This window comes from Anolis sagrei, chromosome 4, assembly GCF_037176765.1.
Source record: "Anolis sagrei isolate rAnoSag1 chromosome 4, rAnoSag1.mat, whole genome shotgun sequence".
In the NCBI taxonomy this organism is placed as follows: domain Eukaryota; kingdom Metazoa; phylum Chordata; class Lepidosauria; order Squamata; family Dactyloidae; genus Anolis; species Anolis sagrei.
In genome coordinates, this window is record NC_090024.1 from 8,864,745 (window position 1) to 8,886,623 (window position 21,879).

At 41.7% G+C, this 21,879-nt stretch overlaps 1 protein-coding gene across 2 annotated transcripts in view; it reads left to right on the top strand.

Moving 5' to 3' along the window:
* The window catches only part of TSNARE1 (t-SNARE domain containing 1), a 565,931-nt gene that overhangs the window by 371,698 nt on the left and 172,354 nt on the right, over positions 1-21,879 (top strand). For both annotated transcript variants that reach the window (XM_067467251.1, XM_067467252.1), the window contains one exon: positions 5,464-5,628. In XM_067467251.1, the coding sequence (XP_067323352.1) occupies positions 5,464-5,628 (165 nt within the window). The remainder of the gene's footprint in view (positions 1-5,463; positions 5,629-21,879) is intronic.

Here is a 21,879-nt window from a genome sequence, read left to right on the forward strand (position 1 = left end):
TCAGTCTCTTATGAATGCTGGCATTGGGAGGCCCTGAAAACATGACAAAAATACCTAGTACTGTATTATGCATAAAAATAGCATACATCATTAATGCTTATATTCAGGAAAGCAGAAGTTTTATTATAAATGTAGAAACAGACATACTCTATATATTTATGTATAAGTTGGTGTCATGTGTAAGTCAAAGGCAAGTTTTGGTGCCAAATTTTTGGATTTTGATATGACCCATGGAAGAGTTGAGAGTTTTTTCACACAAAGGGGAAAGTACCAAATCTAACTCAGGGGCCAGTTGCCCTCGTCTACTAGGGGTATACAATGCGGTTAAACTCTGTTCTGTTTTTGGTATCCGGATTTCGGTGGACCCCCAGGTCCATTTTTCAGGAGCCTCCTAAATTCGGTCAGGAAAAATCCATTTTTTAATCTGGTAACCAAAAGATCTGGGAAGATCTGGCCTACTGGCAGCAATAGGGAACTTATGGGGTGTTGTGACTTAGCTGGAACCACAGAGTGTCTCTGATGAGGATGATGGGACTCAGGTTCACAGCCTGGTTCAAAATGTCCCTGTTATAGACAATGAAGAAATGCAGTTTCCCACAGCAAGGAATTGTTGATACTGAAACTAGCCAAGTGCAGGTGCAGTTTGACTCAGAGAAGGAGGACAGTTCTCAGCCTGATAATGATGATCAGCAAGCAGGGAAACAGGCTGACACTAACGAACAGACCGACCTTGGTGAAATGGGAACCTTAGATTGGGCTGACCATTTGGAATTCAGAGTCTGAAGGAGTGTGAGAATAGCTAACAGGAAGGAGGCCAGAGGCCAGAGAAATGCCTTCATGTTTTGCAAAGGGTATTTGCAGACCAAATCTTTGTCAAAGCAACTTTCCGTTTTACCAAGAAGCTTGCCTTTGTTTTGTCTGAATTATTCTTGCAGTTCATGGTTTCAGGACTTTGTCATATTCTCTTGGGTTTTTGTTTTGCTGGTGCCTTTTTGGATTAAGCTTCCAAGTGCTATTTTTTATTGATCTTTTGGAACATTTACCTTTGTTTTTAAGAACTTTTTCCCTTTTATTTTTGATAAACTATAAAGACTTCTGGCCGTGTGCAGTTGGTGTTTTCAGCAAGGTGAATCTACTCTGAGGTGCGACATGAGGGTCCTCTTTTTGAGGGCATCAATCTTAAGAAACCATCCTTTCTGGGATCATTTCTCCTTATATCCTTCAATAAGACTTGGCTTAAAGGCATCAGACTTAAGAAACTGCCCTTTCTGGAATAGTTTACCATTAACACCTTTTCAATTAAGCTGAGTTAAGGGAGGCACTCTTTTTACACACTTATTTCAGTGGGAGCCACACCACCTGAAGGAGTATTGGCCAATACACACACACACAACACAACACACACACATACACACACGCACACACACATATATATCCTCCACCCCACATTTGAAACTTGCCTCGTGTGATGGGCACCATCAGTGGCAGTTTCTTAAGTGTGTTAAAAGTAAACTACTTTTATATTGCTATTTGAGTCAAAAAGCATGCCAAGGCATGCAGAGCTGCGAGCAGCACTGAGAATTTAGATCACCACTCTGGCTTTCTCAGAAGGCTGCTTGCAACAGAATCATGGAAACTCAGCTTGGCTAAAAGACTTTCAAGGCTTTCTTCTGTTCTTATTGGCTCAACAGGCAGAGTTCATTGGGAAACCCAGTGCAGCCATGCAGCTGCCTCTCAGCCCTCCATGTGTAGCCAAACAAACCAAAAAAACAAAACCCAGAACCAGTTATTTTCAGCAGCCCTGTGCTTTATTGTGCCCGGGGGAAATAACGGTGGAGCGTGTGCCGTTATGGGGGCCCAAAAGGGCCGAATCAGCTGGAGCTTGTTTCGAAAAATTGATCTTAGTTGTTACTTTTTGACACTCTACTCAGAGAAGGAGATAGTTCCTTTTTGATGGGAAATAAGGTACAGTATTCACATTGACCCATTAATGTCAAGTTTTTGGGACTGATTTTTTTGTCAAATTTCTAGACTTATATATGTGTATACTAGCTGTCCCCTGCCACGCATTGCTGTGGCCCAGTCTGTTGATCTGGTAAATGAAGTAATGAGAAAGTGTTGGTTTCTAATATATGTAATGCCTTTCTGCTTGTGGGTAAACAGTAATTCTTGCTGTTTCTTTGTCAGTGTTGATGTCGAGATTGTCTGGTCTAATCTAGGATACTATATCTCTCTGTGTGTGGATCATATATATATCTGTATCTATGGCTGGATGGCTTTTTGTCAGGAGGGCTTTGATTACGTTTTTTTCCTCTGGTGAAGGGAGTTGGACTGGATGGCCTTAAGTATTTTCTGTTGGTCATGGGGCTTCTGTGTGGGAAGTTTGGCCCAATTCTGTTATTGGTGGGGTTCAGAATGCTCTTTGAGTGTATGTGAACTATAAATCCCAGCAACTAAAACTCCCAAATGTCAAGGTCTATTTTCCCCAAACTCTGTCTGTGTTCATATTTGGGCATATAGAATATTTGTGCCAAGTTTGGTCCAGATCCATCATTGTTTGAGTCCATGGTAGTCTCTGGAACTACAACTCCCAAACTCAAGGTCAATGCTCACAAAACCTTTCTAGTGTTTTCTGTTGGTCATGGGAGTCCTGTATACACCGGCTGGTTCAATTCTATCATGCTATTTGATTGTAGGTGAACTATAAATCCCAGCAACTACAACTCCCAAATGACAAAATCATAATTTTTTGAGTGATGGTCACTCCTTGTGTTGTGAGACGTTTTGTTGCCAAATTTGGTGTGATTTCGTTCATTGGTTCTTTTGTTTTTAAGGTACTAATTATGCACAGAGCATATATATATATATATATATATATATATATATATATATATGAATGATAGATAGATAGATAGATAGATAGATAGATAGATTTATGCATGATTATTTATTCCTGACTAACCTGTCATTTATTTCAATGGTTCTTCCTTAATCAAACCTGGACTTAGATCCAATTGCTACTTGCCAAATCAGTGGACATAATTCTATGGTTCTAGTAATGTAACAACCGCCCTCCAATTCGGTGGGTCAACTATAGCTGGAATTAGCAGTCTTCTTCATACAACACAGTGCCGTGCATCTTGTTGGTGTCTAGTACAAATGTTGACACTTTCTCTTTCAAAAGAGATCCAAAGCTTATTATACTAAATGCTATGCAAAGGCATGCTTCCTTAAGAGGGAAAATAATTGTCGGTCCACTTTCCTGAAATAATTGGTGATCCATTTTCTTGATGGATTGTTTCCGTGTACGAAAACACTGTATTCTCGCTGTGAAGGAGAACATGCTGTTATGGACTTTATCACACAAATATTCTGTTCCTCTACAGCAGTGTTTCTCAACCTGTGGGTCCCCAGATGTTTTGACCTCCAACTCCCAGAAATCCTAACAGCTGGTAAACTGGTTGGGATTTCTAGGAGTTGTAGGCCACAACACCTAGGGACCCACAGGTTGAGAAACACTACTCTATAGTCACACTGCCATTGATAGTGAATGCATACAAGATTGAACACCTTCAATATTGCAGGTCTCTTTAACGATGAAATTATACTGATTCACCATTTTGTGCTCATGCAATTATATTTCCACATATCTTCATAATCCCACCTCCCCACCCTACAACAGTTCCATAACAATTTTTAATATTTGTTCTTCATCTATATAAATAAAAATGTAATGTTCGTTTGTGGGATTAACATAACTCAAAAACCATTGGGTGAATTGCCACCAAATTTGGACACAAGACACCTATCAGGCCAACAAGTGACCATCACTCATAAAACACTGAAAAACACAGCAGAAGAGACTTAGAAAGCAAAAAAAAAAATGCATTACAACACATGTGCAAAATGACATATATACACAAACACACACACATATACACACACATAAAACACATATACACAGACTGGGCCACAGCACGCATGCACAAAACCACATGTATACACAAACACACATATAAACAAATATATACACACATATACACATATATACAAACAGAAAACACCTATACTAGGATTGTGGCGCAGCTGGCTGAGTATCAGCTGCATTAAGATCATTCTGACCAAAAGTTCGAAACCAGCCCGGGTTGGAGTGGGTTTCCAACCAATTGTGTAGCCTGTTGTCGACCTTTGCAACCCGAAAGACAGTTGCATCTGTCAAGTAGGAAAATTAGGTAACACCTTAAAGTGTGGGGAGGCTAAATTAACTAATTTATGAGGCCATAAAAAAGACTCCAGCAAAGCACTCCAGCGTGTGGGGAATGCGGAAGTGCTTCATCAGCGTCGCAGATGGACGATGAAAGCGACAGCTCCCCTGGCGGCCAGAAAAAGTTAAATAGCCTCTGTCTATGTCTGTATATGTTGTATGTCAAAAATTGGCATTGAATGTTTGCCATATATGTGTACACTGTAATCCGCTCTGAGTCCCCTGCAGGGTGAGAAGGGTGGAATATAAATGCTGCAAATAAATAAATAAATAAATAAATAAATAAATAAACACAGACTGGGCCACAGTAACACGTGGCAGGAGACAGCTGGACTATATAAATAAAAATGTAATGTTTGTTTGTGATACCATCAGAACTCAAAAACCACTGGGGGAATTGACACTAAATTTGGACACAAGACACCTAACAACCCAATGTATGTCCTCCACTAAAAAAAATTGATTTTGTCATTTGGGAATTGTCATTGCTGGGATTTATAGTTTACCTACAATCAAAGAGCATTCTGAACTCCACCAATGATGGAATTGGGTCAAACTTGGCACGAATATTCCATATGCCCAAACATGAACACAGATGGAGTTTGAAGGAAATAGACATTTTGGATTTCTAATAATGTAATCAGAGCCATCCAGTCATAAATATAGATAGATAGATATGATTCTCTCTCTCACACACACACAGAGATATAGTATCATAGATTTGAAAGAGACCCTTAAAGAAGGACTATGATATGTTGCATGTTCCAGAGTAGGCAAACCACACAATCTCCACATCAACACTGGCAAAGAAACTGTAAGAAATACTATTTACTCACAAGCATAAAGACATTGCATATATTAGAAACCAACACTTTCCCATTACTTTATTTTCCAGATCACCAGACTGGGCCACAGCAATGCGTGGCAGGGGACAGCTAGTTTTTAATAATTTTACAATTCCTGTCTTACAAAAGGGATGGGGAAGAAGAGGCGAATCCTGCCTCCTGACATCACTTTTCTGTCAGAGGTAGAAAGGAATAATTGCATCCAACATTGTGGGATTAGAAAGACGGGAGAATTGGGGGTAGGAGAGTACACCATCAATCTTGGTCAAGCTCCAATATTAGTTGGTTTGCCTCATGCAATAAAGTCCTGAATCCTGTCAACTGAACATCTACTTTGTCCCTGTTTTTCAACAGAGTCCTAAGACCCCTTTCTCTGACTTGGCTGATGATGAGAAGATCTTCAATGGAGGAGACAGCATGTGGCCTGAGCAGAACCAGGAGCATGCCCTGCTCTCTGAAATCACCGAGGAGGATTTGGAAGCCATCCGGCAGAGAGAAGAAGCCATCCAGCAGATTGAGGTCAGTGCAAGAAAGTTCTAATTCTCTTATCTTGGTTACTCAACTGTCAAATCGAATGGGGGTGACATGGCACCTTGGGGATGCATCCCAGCAGTGTCCCTGTCCCAAAACATATTTTCCCCACATTTTCATGGAAATATCTCAGTGCAGTCCACTGTACATATATCTTTTCCTCCCAATAATGAACTGGCTCTATAAGCACAGCTTAATGAAGGATAATTTATTTCCATTTGTGGTTTAGTTGTGTAATTTGAGTTATATTTACAGTTCAAATAACTTCAAGTTCCCTCTTCTTCCTCCATCAACTAACTACATGACTTTATACTTGTAGCATAATAAGGTAATTTCAATCTCAATCTATTTCTACCTTTGGAAAGTGTGTCTGTATATTTTTAGTTATTGCTGTCCTTCTTCGGAAATCATTTTACAAAACAGAGGAAACAATTTCTCAAAGGAAATAATGTTTACGACTAAAAGTGTCATTTTCTGTAAGATGTCACACCTTGCACACACACAAATTACTGTTTTGCCTACAAACCAAGTGTGAATTTTGTGCAAAATAAATCTCAAACTGTCAAGATTCTCATTAGTCTAAAATTCTTCTCATTTTAGACATGTTTTTACACATTTTTGAAAAACAAAATCAATGCTATTTCCAACCCTAATAGTTATATCTTCCTTCTTTCTCCTGCGCCAATGTGTTTCCAAAGCCAGAAAAGCCACAGGGAAATAATAACGTTTATATATCTCTCTTTCCATGAAGAGTTTAAACTAAGAATGAACTCTGGAATAGGACTGCAGACTAAATCACAAGATTGGATTAAGAAATATTGTCTTGGGTCTCTCTAATTGGATTAAGCTAATTGTTTGGGGGTGGATATGGGAATATTATTAGCGCAGGAAGAAATGTGATGCTATCGACATGGCGCAAAGAACATAAACGTTCAGAGAGCTGCCTCTTGCCAGCTACTTTTGAGCCCAGGATGAAAGCAAGGAGCAGAACTAGGCCTGATTTAATGTTAGCACTATTTTCAATTCAGCTGATGGGAATTATATGGGGGAATGCTTCCCTAATCAAGCTATTTTTTATGATGGCATTTATCTCCAACACTGAGAAGTACACAGAGTTTCTAGGCAACTCTTAAAGGAGACAGCTGATTCCTTTCCCAACGAATCTTTGAAGGTTCATCTAGGAATGCCATGCCCAAGGAAATGTGCATTGATTAGAGTGGTGGACTATGGAGGGGGCAGAGCTAATGATAAAGCACATTGAGCAATGCATATCTTCATGCATTCCATATACTTATGTGATAATTCAAAAACAGAGCTAATAATCAAGCACATAGAAAATAATCAAGCCCAGAGGAAAAGTGTTTTTGTCATACATTAAGGGAACCACTGACCGCATAGAGAAACTGATGAGGAAACACAACATACAAACCACTTACAGACCTACCAAGAAAATCCAACAAATACTACGTTCAGCAAAGGACAAGAGGGATCCTCTCACCTCTGCAGGAGTCTACCGTGTACCATGCAGCTGTGGACAAGTCTACAGAGGGACCACCAGCGCCCAGACATGCATCAAGGAACATGAAAGGCACTGCAAACTACTCCAACCAGAGAAATCAGCCATAGCAGAGCACCTGATGAACCAACCTGGACACAGCATATTATTTGAGAACACAGAAGTGCTGGACCACTCTCACAACCACCATGTCAGACTACACAGAGAAGCCATTGAAATCCACAAGCATGTGGACAATTTCAACAGAAAGGAAGAAACCATGAAAATGAACAAAATCAGGTTACCAGTATTAAAAAACTCTAAAATTACAACAGCAAAACAACAGAGGGGAAACAAACAGGCACATAAAATCACTCTCAACAAAAGATTCCCCCCAGGCACTTCCAAGCCATTGAATGCTAATCAAGGTGATCAGCTGAAACATTCACAGCTAGCCCCAGCAGACAAAAGTCCTTTGTCCCACCCTGGTCATTCCACAGATATATAAACCCATTTTTCCTACTTCCAACAGACCTCACTACCTCTGAGGATGCTTGCCATAGATGCAGGCGAAATGTCAGGAGAAAAATTGCCTCCAGAACATGGCCATATAGCCCGGAAAAATCTACAACAACCCAGTGATTCCGGCCATGAAAGCCTTCGACAATACATAGAGTAGTAGTTCTCAACTTGTGGGCCTTGGCCCACTGATGGGCTGTGAGACTTAAAAAAAGTCTGCAGCTTGAGCAGATGGTGACTACTGGATGTCATATGCTCTGTATTAGAAACTAGAACTGATGTGGTCTATCCAATACAATTTTCTGAAACAGTACCCCAAATAACCAAGCTGAATCTAAAGTTGACTAAAACCTGATTTGTAACCCTTTTTGTACTAATGTTGGAGAGAGGTCCCTGGTCAAAGTGGTCCCTGGTCAAAACAAAGGCTGGGAACCACTGACATAGAGTATCATTGCCTCGTGTATAAGTTGAGGGCAGGAATGATCCATGGATAAGTAAAAGGTCATTGCATGGAGAGGGTACCAGGTCTTCTCCTTATCAACCTTTCCTTCAGTTTTGTCAAGGAACTGCCCATGCAATGCTTTGTTGTGCCAGCTGTCAGCTCTGGTTTGTAGCACAGTTTTCTTGTACTGACTCCTTGTCTACTGTGCTTTGAGAAGTTTCCGATTATTGACTTCAATTAAAGCAGGTTCTTGGCTTTCCTTTCCATATTCTGCCAGGGCATCGTGTTTTTCTTCTTCAACTGCTTGCTTGACTTGTAAAAGTCCTCTGCTACCAGACCTTCTAGGTAGATATAGCCAGTCAATATCACTGCAAGGATGCAGTGAATTATGAATGGACATGAGTTTTCTTGTTTTTCTGTCCAAATTGTCCAGTTCTGCCTGCATCCAGTTTATGATGCCAGGCCAGCAGTGTATCTTATGACAGGTATGGTCCAGGTATTTATGGCCTTGATGGTATTGCCTCCATTGAGCTTGCTTTTGATAATTTTTCTGACCCTTTGTATTCTTTGCTAACCACAGTTTTCACATGTTCATGTTTGATGTTGTCCAGCTGTAGTATGCCCAGATATTTTTAGGCCTCTGCCTGGTGACACTTTATCGCTTGGCCCTTGGGCATATTTATGCCCTCACTTTCAGTGATTTTTCCCTTCTAAATTGCTACTGTCGAACATTTGTCCAAACCAAACTCCATGCTGATATCAGTTCTAAAGATTCGGACAGTGTTAGTCAGAGACTGGATTTCAGTTTCGGTTTTCCATACAGCTTCAGGTCATCCATGTACAGCAGATGTGAAATTTTGCGAGATTTCACCCCCGAATGGGTGCCAGCTTGTTGTGGTGGAGGGCTTAACTGTTCCAAGGATGCTGAGAGCTGTGTTGGTGGTAGTGTAACTACCAGCAGATCCAACCAATTCAGAGAGGTCTCAGCTGAGGAAGTAAGAGCACCTAAGCCATTAGCAATATGGAGAAACAAACCAAAATAAAGTCTATACTGGCTCAGTTTTTTTTTTGTCGTGTCAGGAGTGACTTGAGAAACTGCAAGTCACTTCTGGTGTGAGAGAATTGGCCGTGTGCAAGGATGTTGCCCAGGGGATGCCTGAATGTTTTAATGTTTTACCATCCTTGTGGGAGGCTTTTCTCATGTCCCCACATGAGGAGCTGGAGCTGATAAAGGGAGCTTATCCACGCTCTGCCCGGATTCAAACCTGTGACCTGTTGGTCTCCGGTCCTGCCAGCACAAGAGTTTAACCCACTGTACCACCGGGAGCTTCACTGGCTCGGTCATCAGCCAGGATGCAAAGGACCGCGGTGGATGCTACTGATTCTGGACATCCATTGACAAGTGGACTAAAGAATCATAGAATTGGAAGAGACCTCATGGGCCATCTAGTTCAACCCCCTGCCAAGAAGCAGGAATATTGCATTCAAAACACCCCTGACAAGATGGCCATCCAGACTCTGTTTAAAAGCCTCCAAAGAAGGAGCCTCCACCACACTCAGGGGCAGAGAGTTCCACTGCTGAATGGCTCTCACAGTCGGGAAGTTCTTCCTCATGTTCAGATGGAATCTCCTCTCTTGTAGTTTGAAGCCATTGTTTCACGTCCTAGTCTCCAAGGAAGCAGAAAACAAGTTTGCTCCCTCCTCCCTGTGGCTTCCTCTCACATATTTATACATGGCTATCATATCTCCTCTCAGCCTTGTCTTCTTCAGGCTAAACATGCCCAGCTCCTTAAGCCACTCCTCATAGGGCTTGTTCTCCAGACCCTTGATCATTTTAGTCGCCCTCCTCTGGACACATTCCAGCTTGTCAATATCTCTCTTGAATTGTGGTGCCTCCAAAGAAGGAGCCTCCACCACACTCTGGGGCAGAGAGTTCCACTGCTGAACGGCTCTCACAGTCAGGAAGTTCTTCCTCATGTTCAGATGGAATCTCCTTTCTTGAAGTTTGAAGCCACTGTTCCTCTCAGCCTTCTCTTTTTTAAGCTAAACATGCCCAGCTCCTTAAATCAAAATACAAATGAACAGTCACAGAAGCAGCAGAAATATACAATGCCAGAAAACCACACAGTTATAATAAAATTATTATTGTTATTATTTATTTATTTATTTATTTATAAATAAATAAATAAATAAATCTCCCAGAAGGGACTTGGGGCGATTTACAACAAAAGTTAGCAAACATTCAATGCCAAGAAAAACATAACAAAACATCAAATCAAATCATAGACAGTCAAATAAACAACATCAAAGTATACTTGTAAAACAATTTAAAAAATAACAAGTTAGAGATTTAAATATACAAATAGGATAATTGGGAGACATTTCTCTAATGATTTTGTAACATGGGACTGTGTAAGATGTATTTGGGGAGATGTTTTTTCCTGCATATTTATCCCCTGTATTATATCCCTTTCTCAGATGGTTGCATCTAGCACTGTAACGGAGATTTCCCAAAACAATTGCCTTTATTTTTCGCTCCTTTCGCAAAAATCCTGAGCATGGAATTTGCCTTTCACCTTGTTGCTGCACATGGAGTTGACATTTTCATTATTCTGTCTTCCTTTGATTTTAAGGTCTTTGTTCCTTGGTTCATTACTACCAGGTGAGACTCTACTGCTGTATATATGAAGCCCTTTCTTTTCTTGTTGCTGTCGTTACTTAGTGTGCAGTATTTTTTCATGGGTTTGCAACAAATCTTGTTACCATAAGCACACAGAAGAAGAGAGCTGCTGAGCTCTAGGATAGTTGGTCTGATCAAAACAGTATCCTCTTAGATTCTTGTAAACTGGAAATGTCATACATTCCTCACCACAAGAAAACTTTGTAAATAAATTTGCTACCTATGTGTTGTTCAGCATCATGGCAGAATATCTAAATATTCCATCTATAGTCTGCCCTCCACATTTTCAGGTTTGATTTTGGCAGATTTAATTATGACAAGTTTGATTAAAGTGTCCTCTCTAAGAATCTTGAAGTTCTCCAGTTCCATTCTGTGATTCTGGTGGGCCTAAAGATTCATAGAGAGAACACCTCTTCAGCTATTTCTGGATCTTCCAGTCCAATCCTATGGTCAACTTAAAGCTAAAACTGACTGCTGTTGGAGTTTTAGCTTTTGGTGATTGTGTTTCAGAGTCAGGGTGCTTTGGATGTGGGAAGTAATGCCAATGAATTTCAAGATGGCAATGGTTTGGTCAATGATACTTTTGAGGTTTAGCCTGAGTTTGAACTTGAACCTGATTCTCTGTTTGTTCCTCCTGATGCTAATGAAAATATAATTACTGATGCTAATGAAAATGTACCTCTTGATGCCAATGCTCCTGAAATTAGTGAGGAAGAAACTGCTGTAGGTTTGGAAAATGCCAATGTTCCTGAAATTAGTGAGGAAGGAACTTCTGTAGATTTGGAAAATGAAAGTACCAGTGTTCATGAGAATGTTTCAGAGGGAGACCTTGACCTTTCCCTCCCTTCTGCACCTGGGAACCTTAATGACAACAGAAGGGGCCAGATTTGGCAAGACAGAAGTAAATCACTCAGCTTGCGAAGGTCTTCCTGAATTAAAGAATTACAAATATTGGCTTCAAAGCAGAGGGGCGGTTCACGGAACCAATTCTTTGGCTTTAATTGCCTTCCGCCAGGCTGACTTTCTCAGTTCAGGCATCGTTTCAGATTAATAAAAACCTTGGCAGTTCTCCCGGTTTCCCCTGGCCATGGTTTTGAAAGATTTCTAGGATATCAAGTACGGTTAGTGGCTTGCTAACAGGTTCCAGTATTTTACAGTGTGGCTTTGGGTTTTGCTTTGTCCATTTAAATTCATGTTTGCTGATTTTGCTGTGGCTTTTGACTTGCATTTTTTCCTTTATTTTGTAATCATTTTTCTTCAATAAAAAAGGATTGTTTTTCACAGTCAAGTGTGGTGGATAGTTATCTTAGGGCCTCGTTCCCTGCTCTGGATTGCAACAGATACTGATGCAGGGAAGGAGCAGGAGATCCCTGTGCAAAGTGTAGTTTCCCATGAGAATGTCCCTGAAGGGTGTGGGGATGATGGTGTACTCCCTGAATTGTTACCAGAGAGTTCCCAGGATTTGGGGCTTGAAAGCGACTGGGCACCTGGCCCAGCTGCAAAACTTAATGAGCAAATAGATTGGAGACAGGAGATTAGTCAAAACAGGCAGACCGAACAGTGGCTTCGGCATTCTGCCAGAATCCAACAGAAAAAAGATAAGGGAATCTCAATTAAAGTGAAACCAATTTCTGAGTGCTTGGGATAACTTAACGAGGGGATAAAAGTCCCTGTTTCTATACTGTAGCACTGAATTTTTGCTGTTCGTATTTGTTGTGAACCGCTGTGAGTCGCCTTCAGGCTGAGACCAGCGGTATATAAGTAAGGTAAATAAATAAATAAATAAAATAAGTATGGGAAATATATTCAGATGAAGCATCGTTTGGAATCAAGTGAAATTCTGGTCCTTGTTTCATGGAAGCCTTGCTGGGAAGATTCTTGTCTTAGTATTTCTTGTTTCATGCTTTGGATTCTTGGATTGTATGAATGCCTACTCATGCCTTGGATTAATGTTTCATGGTTTTCTGAATTATATTAGAGAATTGTGGACTTCTTTTTATGGACTTTGCTGAACTTTACCTTGGACTATTTTTTGCTCCTGCTTATCTTCTTACCTAATTAGATTTACCTAGTTCTTTAAAGTGCTTTTTACTTGCTGCTTTTTTAATTATCTTCAATAAAAGGATTGTTTTCCAATCAATGGTGTGGTGTTTACAGTCAGAGGGCTTTTCCTGTCCTGGAGTGCAACAACCTCAGATTTATGCTGGAACAAAAACAGCAGTATTATTTGAGTTTTTTCAGTTTTCTGAGAATACATAGATTTGAATAAAATGTCCTCTCAAATAATATCTAGGTCCTCCAGTATGACTCCATGGCCAACTTGTGCTGGAAGTCGACTATACTAAGGGACCTAGAAACCTGGACACCCCATATTATTTGAGAACACAGAAATGCAGGACCACTCTAACAACCACCAGTTCAGACTACACAGAGAAGCCATTGAAATCCACAAGCATGTGGACAATTTCAACAAAAAAGGAGGGAACCATGAAAATGAACAAAATCTGGCTACAAGTATTCAAAAAACCCTCTAAAATCAGGACAGTAAAGAAAGAACAACACTCAAAACCAGGGGAATTCCAGACAAGAAACAATCAGGACCAGCAACACCTCTCAACAAAGTATCCCCCCAGACAGCAACCAGACAGGCTTTGAAGGTGAAAGGCCATTACATGCTAATCAAGGTAGTCAATTACACCTGCCTCAAGCAGACAAGAGTTCTTTCTCCCACCCTGGACATGATTCCATAGATATAAACCTCATTTGCTGAGTTTCCAACAGACCTCACAACCTCTGAGGATGCTTGCCATAGCTGTGGCTGAAATGTTAGGAGAGAATGCTTCTGGAACATGGCCAGACAGCCCGGTAAACAGTAACCCGACCTAGAAATTCATAGAAGGAACACCCCTTCAGGAATCTTGAAAGTCCTCCAGTTCAAATTTATGGTCCATCTAAAGCTGATGTTGACTATGGAACCATGCTAGAGAACATAGAGATCTCAATGGAAGTATTCCTTGTGGTTTTACGCTTTTGTGGAAGTCCTCTGCTCCTAAATCCAAGGAAAGTGGATAGAAGACTGTTTTTAGTTCTCAGTTGTTTATGTGGGATCTCTCAGGGCAACCACTGCAAATGCAGCCGGGAAGTCTTCATTATTTGTCAATGCTTCATAATGTATCCCTTAATTTCACTGGAATTGCAAAAACAGCCATTGTACCTTCTGTTTTACACAACAAGACAATAACCAAAGATGAATAATGTGACACAATCCCCACTTAACAGATCAACATAGTGTAGACTCTTGTATCATCAGCTACTAGTGGTACAATGGGTTAAATTTATGTATTTATTTATTTATTTATTTATTTATTTAGAGCTTTTATAACCCGGTCTTCTCGACCTCCGAAGAGGGACTCAGGCCGGTTCACAACAGAAGATTCATAGACAATAGTATAAAAACATCACAACCTCATAATACAGTAATCCATAAAATACATTAAAATACAATCATGTAATTACATAAGGCCAGGTCGTCAGAATGAAATCACAATTCATCACAGTCTGTCAGTGTGGTCAAGAGTTATTGACTCAATCATCAAATGCCATATTCCAAAGCCAAGATTTCACCAGCTTTCTAAAAAGTCAGGAGAGAAGGGGCAGATCTAATCTCCAGTGGGAGAGAGTTCCAGAGCCAAGGGGCCACCACCGAGAAGGCCCTGTCCCTTGTCCCCACCAGATGCGATTGCGAGGGTGGTGGGACTGAGAGCAGGGCCCCTCCAGAAGATCTTAACAACCTTGATGGTTCATAGGGGAGAATCTGTTCAGACAGGTAAACTGGGCCAGAGTTGTGTAGGGATTTATAGGTCAACACCAGCACTTTGAATTGTGCTCGGAAGCTAATTGGCAGCCAGTGGAGCTGGCGCAACAGACTTGTGCTGGCCAGACTTGCTGACTGATAGGTCAGTGGATCGAATCCGGGGAGAGTGGGTTGAGCTCCCTCTGTCAGCTCCAGCTCCCCATGTAGGGACATGTGAGAAGCCTCCGACAAGGATGGTAAAACATCAAACATCTGGGTGTCCCCTAGGCAATGTCCTTGCAGACAGCCCATTTTCTCACACCAGAAGCAACTTGCAGTTTCTCAAGTCACTCCTAACACACACACAAAAGCCAAAAGAGACCTGGAAGTAGGTCGTGATACATCTAACTGCCTTCCAGAAGTTAGAGGGAAGCGAAAGGACCTAATTCCAGATTTGAAGGTGATGCACGTTCCCTAAGTGCGACAACCTTGAGTCTGCTGGCCTTGCAAAAGTGTGTTGAATGCAAACACCTGCTTAAACCAATCCTTATTCATGAAAACATTTAAGTGAGCATTCAAGAGCTTTGCTGAACCTGAACGCAGGTTGGAGGCTCAGATGCAAAGTCCGCGTTAATGGGGGAACCGTCTTTGACTTCCAAATAGGGTTTAGATTAGACCGTACGAATCTGATTTTACAGATCCCAGGGGAAGATGACTGTTATATCTAGTGATTATGAGAAACCAGTCAAAATGACCTCAAAATAGATTTCCTTACATAATCATGTCACAGTTCGGGCTCAAGCTCTTCACTGGCTCGGCGCTAAATATTGCAGCTGCAGAAACTTCAACCGAAGCCGTTTATTATTCAGAGAATATGCTCTGTCTGAGGAACAGATGGAATAATTTCTTTTACCCTACAGGATTCTTTTCTTGCCCTCTCTTTGCTCTTTCCATTTGCAAATTTCTGTTTTCCTGCTACCACGTTTCTAAGACATAGGAGGGAAAGGGAGAATTTTTCATTGTTGTACATTTAAATAGTAGCGGTATAATGGTTTGGCTCTTATACTATGATGATGATGGAGACCATGATTCAAATCACTGCTGGGCCATGAAACCCACTGGACAATCTTGGGCAAGCCACTCTCTCTCAGCCTCAAAGAAAAGCAATGACAAACATCTTGGGTGCCAATCTTACCAATAAAATCTAGAGATAAGGACATCTCAGTGCCATCATAGTTTTTAAAGATCTACATAGTTTTTAAAGATCATCATAGTTTTTTAAGATCTACAGAGACACTCGCTGGAACACCTCAGCAAGCGAGAGTCCAAAAGTGGCAGGCTCAAACCCAGAACATCAACCAATGGCTGATACCAAATGAGAGACTCCCCCCTGGGCACACAGAGGACTGGGCGACTTGGAAGGCGCTGAACAGACTGCGCTCTGGCACCACGAGATGCAGAGCCAACCTTCAGAAATGGGGCCACAAAGTGGAATCCTCGACATGCGAGTGTGGACAGGAGCAAACCACTGACCACCTGCTGCAATGCAACCTGAGCCCTGCCACATGCACAATGGAGGACCTTCTTGCGGCAACACCAGAGGCACTCCAAGTGGCCAGAGACTGGTCAAAGGACATTTAACCAACTACCAAACTTGCAAAATTTCTGTTTTGTGTGTTTGTTTGTTTTGTTCTGTTAGAAATGTAATACAATTGACTGGTTGCCCTGACACGGCAAATAAATAGCGCCCCACACCACCGGAGAAATTATTCTCTACACCACCTGACATCTGCGGGGAAGTAGCAGCCTGTAATGAAAGGACCAAAGATGTGACATCTCTGGGACATCCCCTATTCGGATATTCAGCTAGCAGGCCAACACCTTAAATCAAGAAATAGTTTTCTAAGATCTACAGAGATATTCACAGGAACCACATCAGCAAGCAAGAATCCAAAAGTGGCAGGCTGAAACCCGGAACCAAAAGCCATGGCTGATCCCAAATGAGAGACTCCTCCCTGGACACACAGAAGACTGGACAGCTTGGAAGGTGCTGAACAGACTGTGCTCTGGCACCACGAGATGCAGAGCCAACCTTCAGAAATGGGGCCACAAAGTGGAGTTCACAACATGAGAGTGTGGAGAAAAGCAAGCCACAGACCACCTACTAAAACATGCACAGCAAAAGACCTTCTTAAATCAACACCAGAGGCACTCTAAGTGGCCAGCTACTGGTCAAAGGACATTTAATATAATGAAAGTTTTTAAACTTTGTGGTTTTTTTTTTAAAAAAAATACATTACAAATACACCCTTGGTTTACTTCTGATACAATAAATAAATAAATACCTGCTATTATGCTTTCATTGAACCTCATCTTGAATTTTAAATCCAGTTTTGGAGAATAAGCTGGTAAACAAGCTAAAAGCTTTACAAGGAAGAGTTGAGAGACTACAGGATAGAAGGCAGAGGTAATAGCCACCTGAAATAATTGAAGGGCTGTGAAGTGCAGGCCTGTAGCCGTGGGTGGTGGTGGTAGTGGTGGGTGGGTTTAGGGGTTCAACTCCCCCCCCCCCAAATTTTTCAGGTGTTGAATGCTCCCATTAAGGAGGCCAGACTTGGTGGAGGTGGTTGACAGGGGTGGAGCTGCAGGCTATTGAAGGCTGTTCTGCGCCCCCCCCCCCCAAAAAAAATTTTCAACCCTCCCTGATTTTTTTTTTCTGGCTACGGTTCTGGTGAAGTCGTAAACAACACAGCAGATTTGTTTTATGTTGTTCTGGATACTAGAATATGAAGCCATGGGTTCAAATTACAAAGTTGGGGTTCAATCTTGTCAAGAGGAATCCTGTTCTGTCGCGCGCTGGGCCTGTAAATAATTGTGTTTAGAACAGGATGTGCAACCTTTGCCCAGCGGGAAGCCAGGGGGCCCAAGGAGAAGTTCTCAGAGGTTTTCCACCACAAATGACCTTTAGATGGCTTGTGAAGTATAACAAAGTCCTTTGAATAATCAAACAGAAACTTCTCTTGTCTTCAGTAAAGCTAAACAAATGCTTCCAGGCTTTATGCAACTGGTGACTTCCTAATCTTGCCCATGAAGGACAGGCAACTGTCTTCAATAACTTCTTCTTTACTTTAATTATTATTATTATTATTATTATTATTATTATTATTATTAAGCTTTATTTGTACCCCGCTAGCATCTCCCGAAGGACTCGATGCAGCTCACAAAGGCCAAGGCCTCAACACAGAATATAACAATACAACATCTAAGGCAAATTAAAACAATTAAAGCAATGTAAACAACAAGCAATAAACAATACACTAAGACACAATAAAACTTGAAAATCCCCTTTTTTAACTTCTCCCAGGCTGACTGTAATCTAACCCTTACTGATGTGGGCTCCGCTACCGGGTCGAACTGCTTCTCGAACGCTGAGTGGACCTACCAGTAAAGGCTTGGATGTTCTCCAGCTGGAGTTCTTTGGTCTTTAGGGCTGTTTCCCTGGAAATCTTTGGAGACTCTTAAGACTGTTCTCCCCCCGGAAGGTCTTGATGCTTTTAAGACTGTTTTCCCCCGGAAACTCTTAAGGGTTGAAGCTTTTGTACAGGGGAAACTTGCACACGTCCTGTACATTAGCTTTCCTTATTGAGACTAACTAAAAATGGCTCCCTTACCTTCCCAATTGCCCTGAGCAAGGGGCGGGACCAAAACGTAACGATGATGGACAGGTGACTTGCCCTATGACTGCAGCCAAAGGAAGCCACCTATCTGCAGAGTCCCTGAAACCTAGGACTGCAAACAAACATTTAATACAAAGCAAATAAAGTTGGAGCTCCTGGTACAGCCGTACCAGAACAAATCCCTTGATTACAAGAACTGCTTAATAGCAGAGTAGACTGCCTTGAAAGGTGATGGACTCTCTTTCTTTTGAGGTACTAAAATGTAGGTTGAATGTGCATATAAGAAATGCTTCAATTTTGTATTCCTGCATGGTGCTTGGGGTTATTCCGATGCTTATGATTCTGTGCTAAGTCTAACTCACAAAAAGTGGTGTTACTTCTATCTAACTGTTCCCCGACTCTGTCATTTAGAATCTGAGCATACGCATCTCATACCTAATAGAGAAAATGCTACTAATAAAGAGCTTTATTTGTGGGCCCATAATTGTCTCGCCAAAAGGGTTGGAAATGCTAATTCTGCCTCTAGTTTTGCTAATAGAAAGTGTGTTTGGATGATGCATTGGTTTACACTTTAGTTGCTAATTAATGATAAGATGCTAATCAGTGTAGCATGTAACCACATTTTATTACTGCACTCTAGAAGCTACAGGATTGTTGTTTCTCGCCTTCATTTAACCTTGCCATTTTGCTGGGAACTTCAGAAAATTGATTAGCATGGCTGTTTCTTTTGGCCTGGAGAACAATGTCCTTGGTGGTTGATATCAGGGGCTGCCTGTCTCTCACAGATTGAATCCTATTGGTGCCTTACACATATATGTTTATTTTCAAAGCAACTGGTGGAAGCATCCCATATAAGTTCAGTGTTGCAGAAATATTCATAGAATCATAGAATCAAAGAGTTGGAAGAGACCTCATGCCCCAATTCTATCATTCGTGGGGTTCAGAATGCTCTTTGATTGCAGGTGAACTATAAATCCCAGTAACTACAACTCCCAAATGTCAAGGTCTATTTCCCCCCAGGCTCCATCTGTATTCCTAGTCGGCCATATGGAATATTTGTGCCAAGTTTGGTCCAGATCCATCATTGTTTGAGTCCACAGTGCTCTCTGGATGGAGGTGAACTACAACTCCCAAACTCAAGGTCAATGCCCACCAAACCCTTCTAGTATTTTCTGTTGGTCATGGGAGTCCTGTGTGCCAAGTTTGGTTCAGTTCAATCACTGGTGGAGTTCAGAATCATAGAATCAAAGAGTTGGAAGAGACCTCATGGGCCATCCAGTCCAACCCCATTCTGCCAAGAAGCAGGAATATTGCGTTGAAATCACCCCTGGCAGATGGCCATCCAGCCCCTGTTTAAATGCTTCCAAAGAAGGAGCCTCCACCACGCTCCAGGGCAGAGAGTTCCACTGCTGATCAGCTCTCACAGTCAGGAAGTTCTTCCTCATGTTCAGATGGAATCTCCTCTCTTATAGTTTGAAGCCATTGTTTCGCATCCTAGTCTCCAGGGAAGCAGAAAAGAAGCTTGCTCCCTCCTCCCTGTGGCTTCCTCTCACATATTTATACATGGCTATCATATCTCCTCTCAGCCTTCTCTGCTTCAGGCTAAACATGCCCAGCTCCTTAAGCCGCTCCTCATAGGGCTTGTTCTCCAGACCCTTGATCATTTTAGTCGCCCTCCTCTGGACACATTCCAGCTTGTCAATATCTCTCTTCAATTATGGTGCCCAGAACTGGACACAATATTCCAGGTTTGGTCTAAACAAAGCGGAATAGAGGGGTAGCATGACTTCCCTAGATCTAGACACTATGCTCCTATTGTTGCAGGACAAAATCCCATTGGCTTTTTTTGCCGCCACATCACATTGTTGGCTCATGTTTAACTTGTTGTCCACGAGGACTCCAAGATCTGCCATTCCACGCATGGGATGTTTATTTATGCATCCAACTAAGGAGCCCCTGATGGCACAGTGAGATAAACTGCTGAGGTGCTGAACTAGCTGACCAAAAGGTCAGTGGTTTGAATCCGGGGAGCGGGGTGAGCTCCCGCTGTTAGCCCCAGCTTCTGCCAACCTAGCAGTTTGAAAACATGCAAATGTCAGTACATCAATAGGTACTGCTTTGGTGGTAAAGGCATGGTGCTCCATGCAGTCAAGCCAGCCACATGACCTTGGAGGTGTCTATGGACAACACAGGCTCTTCAGCTTAGAAATGGAGATGAGCACCAGCCCCAGAGTCAGACACAACTAGACTTAATGTCAAGTGGAAACCTTTTCCTTTGCTATGGAGTTTTGTGGGGTTTCTGTGCTGTATGGCCATGTTGTAGCAACATTTTCTCCTGATGTTTCGCCTGCCTTTAGCCTTCTTCCTAGGGATGCCAGAATGACCCCCTCATTGCTATCCTTCTGGCAAATATCATTTTTTATTGAAGGAGGCTTTTAAAGAAGGTGTTTCTAAAGATCAAGTCAAGGGATACTGTGGTTTTAGCTTTGAATGCATTTTAATAAGGTTTTTTTTAACGATTGTAACTGTTTACTTTTTAATACCATGAATATTTAATTCTATTTTGATGGTTGTATATTTTTAGGTGGGAGTTGAATTTCATTTGGTCTTAATGTAAGCTGCTTTGAGTCTCTTTTGGAGAGAAAGAAAGTGAAATAAATAAATAAACATGGACATCATCATCATGCTCATCATCATCATCACCATCATGATCAACCCTAAGTCACAAAGTTGTAACTGTGTCTCCGATATGGGATTTCAGTGTTGATTTAAAACAGCGTTCCTCAACCTGGGATTTGGGACGCCTGTATGTGTGTGTGTGTGGGGGGGGGGGGGGGTCATGAGGGGGTGTCAGAGGGGTTGTCAAAGACCATCAGACAACACAGTATTTTCTGTTGGTCATGGGGGTTCTGTGTGGGAGGTTTGGCCCAATTCTATCATTGATGAGGTTCAGAATGCTCTTTGATTGTAGGTGAATTATAAATCCCAGCAACTACAACTCACAAATGTCAAGGTCTATTTTCCCCAAACTCCACTAGTGTTTCACATTTGAACATATTGAGTATTAGTGCCCGGTTTGGTCCAGGTCCATCATTGTTTGAGTCTACAGTGCTCTCTGGATGTAGGTGAACTACAACTCTAAAACACAAGGTCAATGCCCCCCAAGCCCTTCCAGTATTTTCTGTTAGTCATGGGAGTTCTGTGTGCCAAGATTGGTTCAATACCATCATTGGTTGAGTTCAAAATAATCTTTGATTGTAAGTGAACTATAAATCCCAGCAACTACAAGTCCCAAATGTCAAGGTCTATTTTCCCCCAAATTCCACCAGTGTTCACATTTGGGCATATTGAGTATTTGTACCAAGTTTGGTCCAGATCCATGATTGTTTGAGTCCACAGTCCTGTCTGGATATAGGTGAACTACAACTCTAAAACTCATGGTCAATGCCCACCAAACCCTTCTAGTATTTTCTGTTGGTCATGGGAGTTCTGTGTGCCAAGATTGGTTCAATACCATCATTGGTGGAGTTCAGAATGCTCTTTGATTGTAGGCGAACTATAAATCCCAGCAACTACAACTCCGAAATGACAAGGTCTATTTTCCCCAAACTCCATCAGTGTTTCACATTTGGG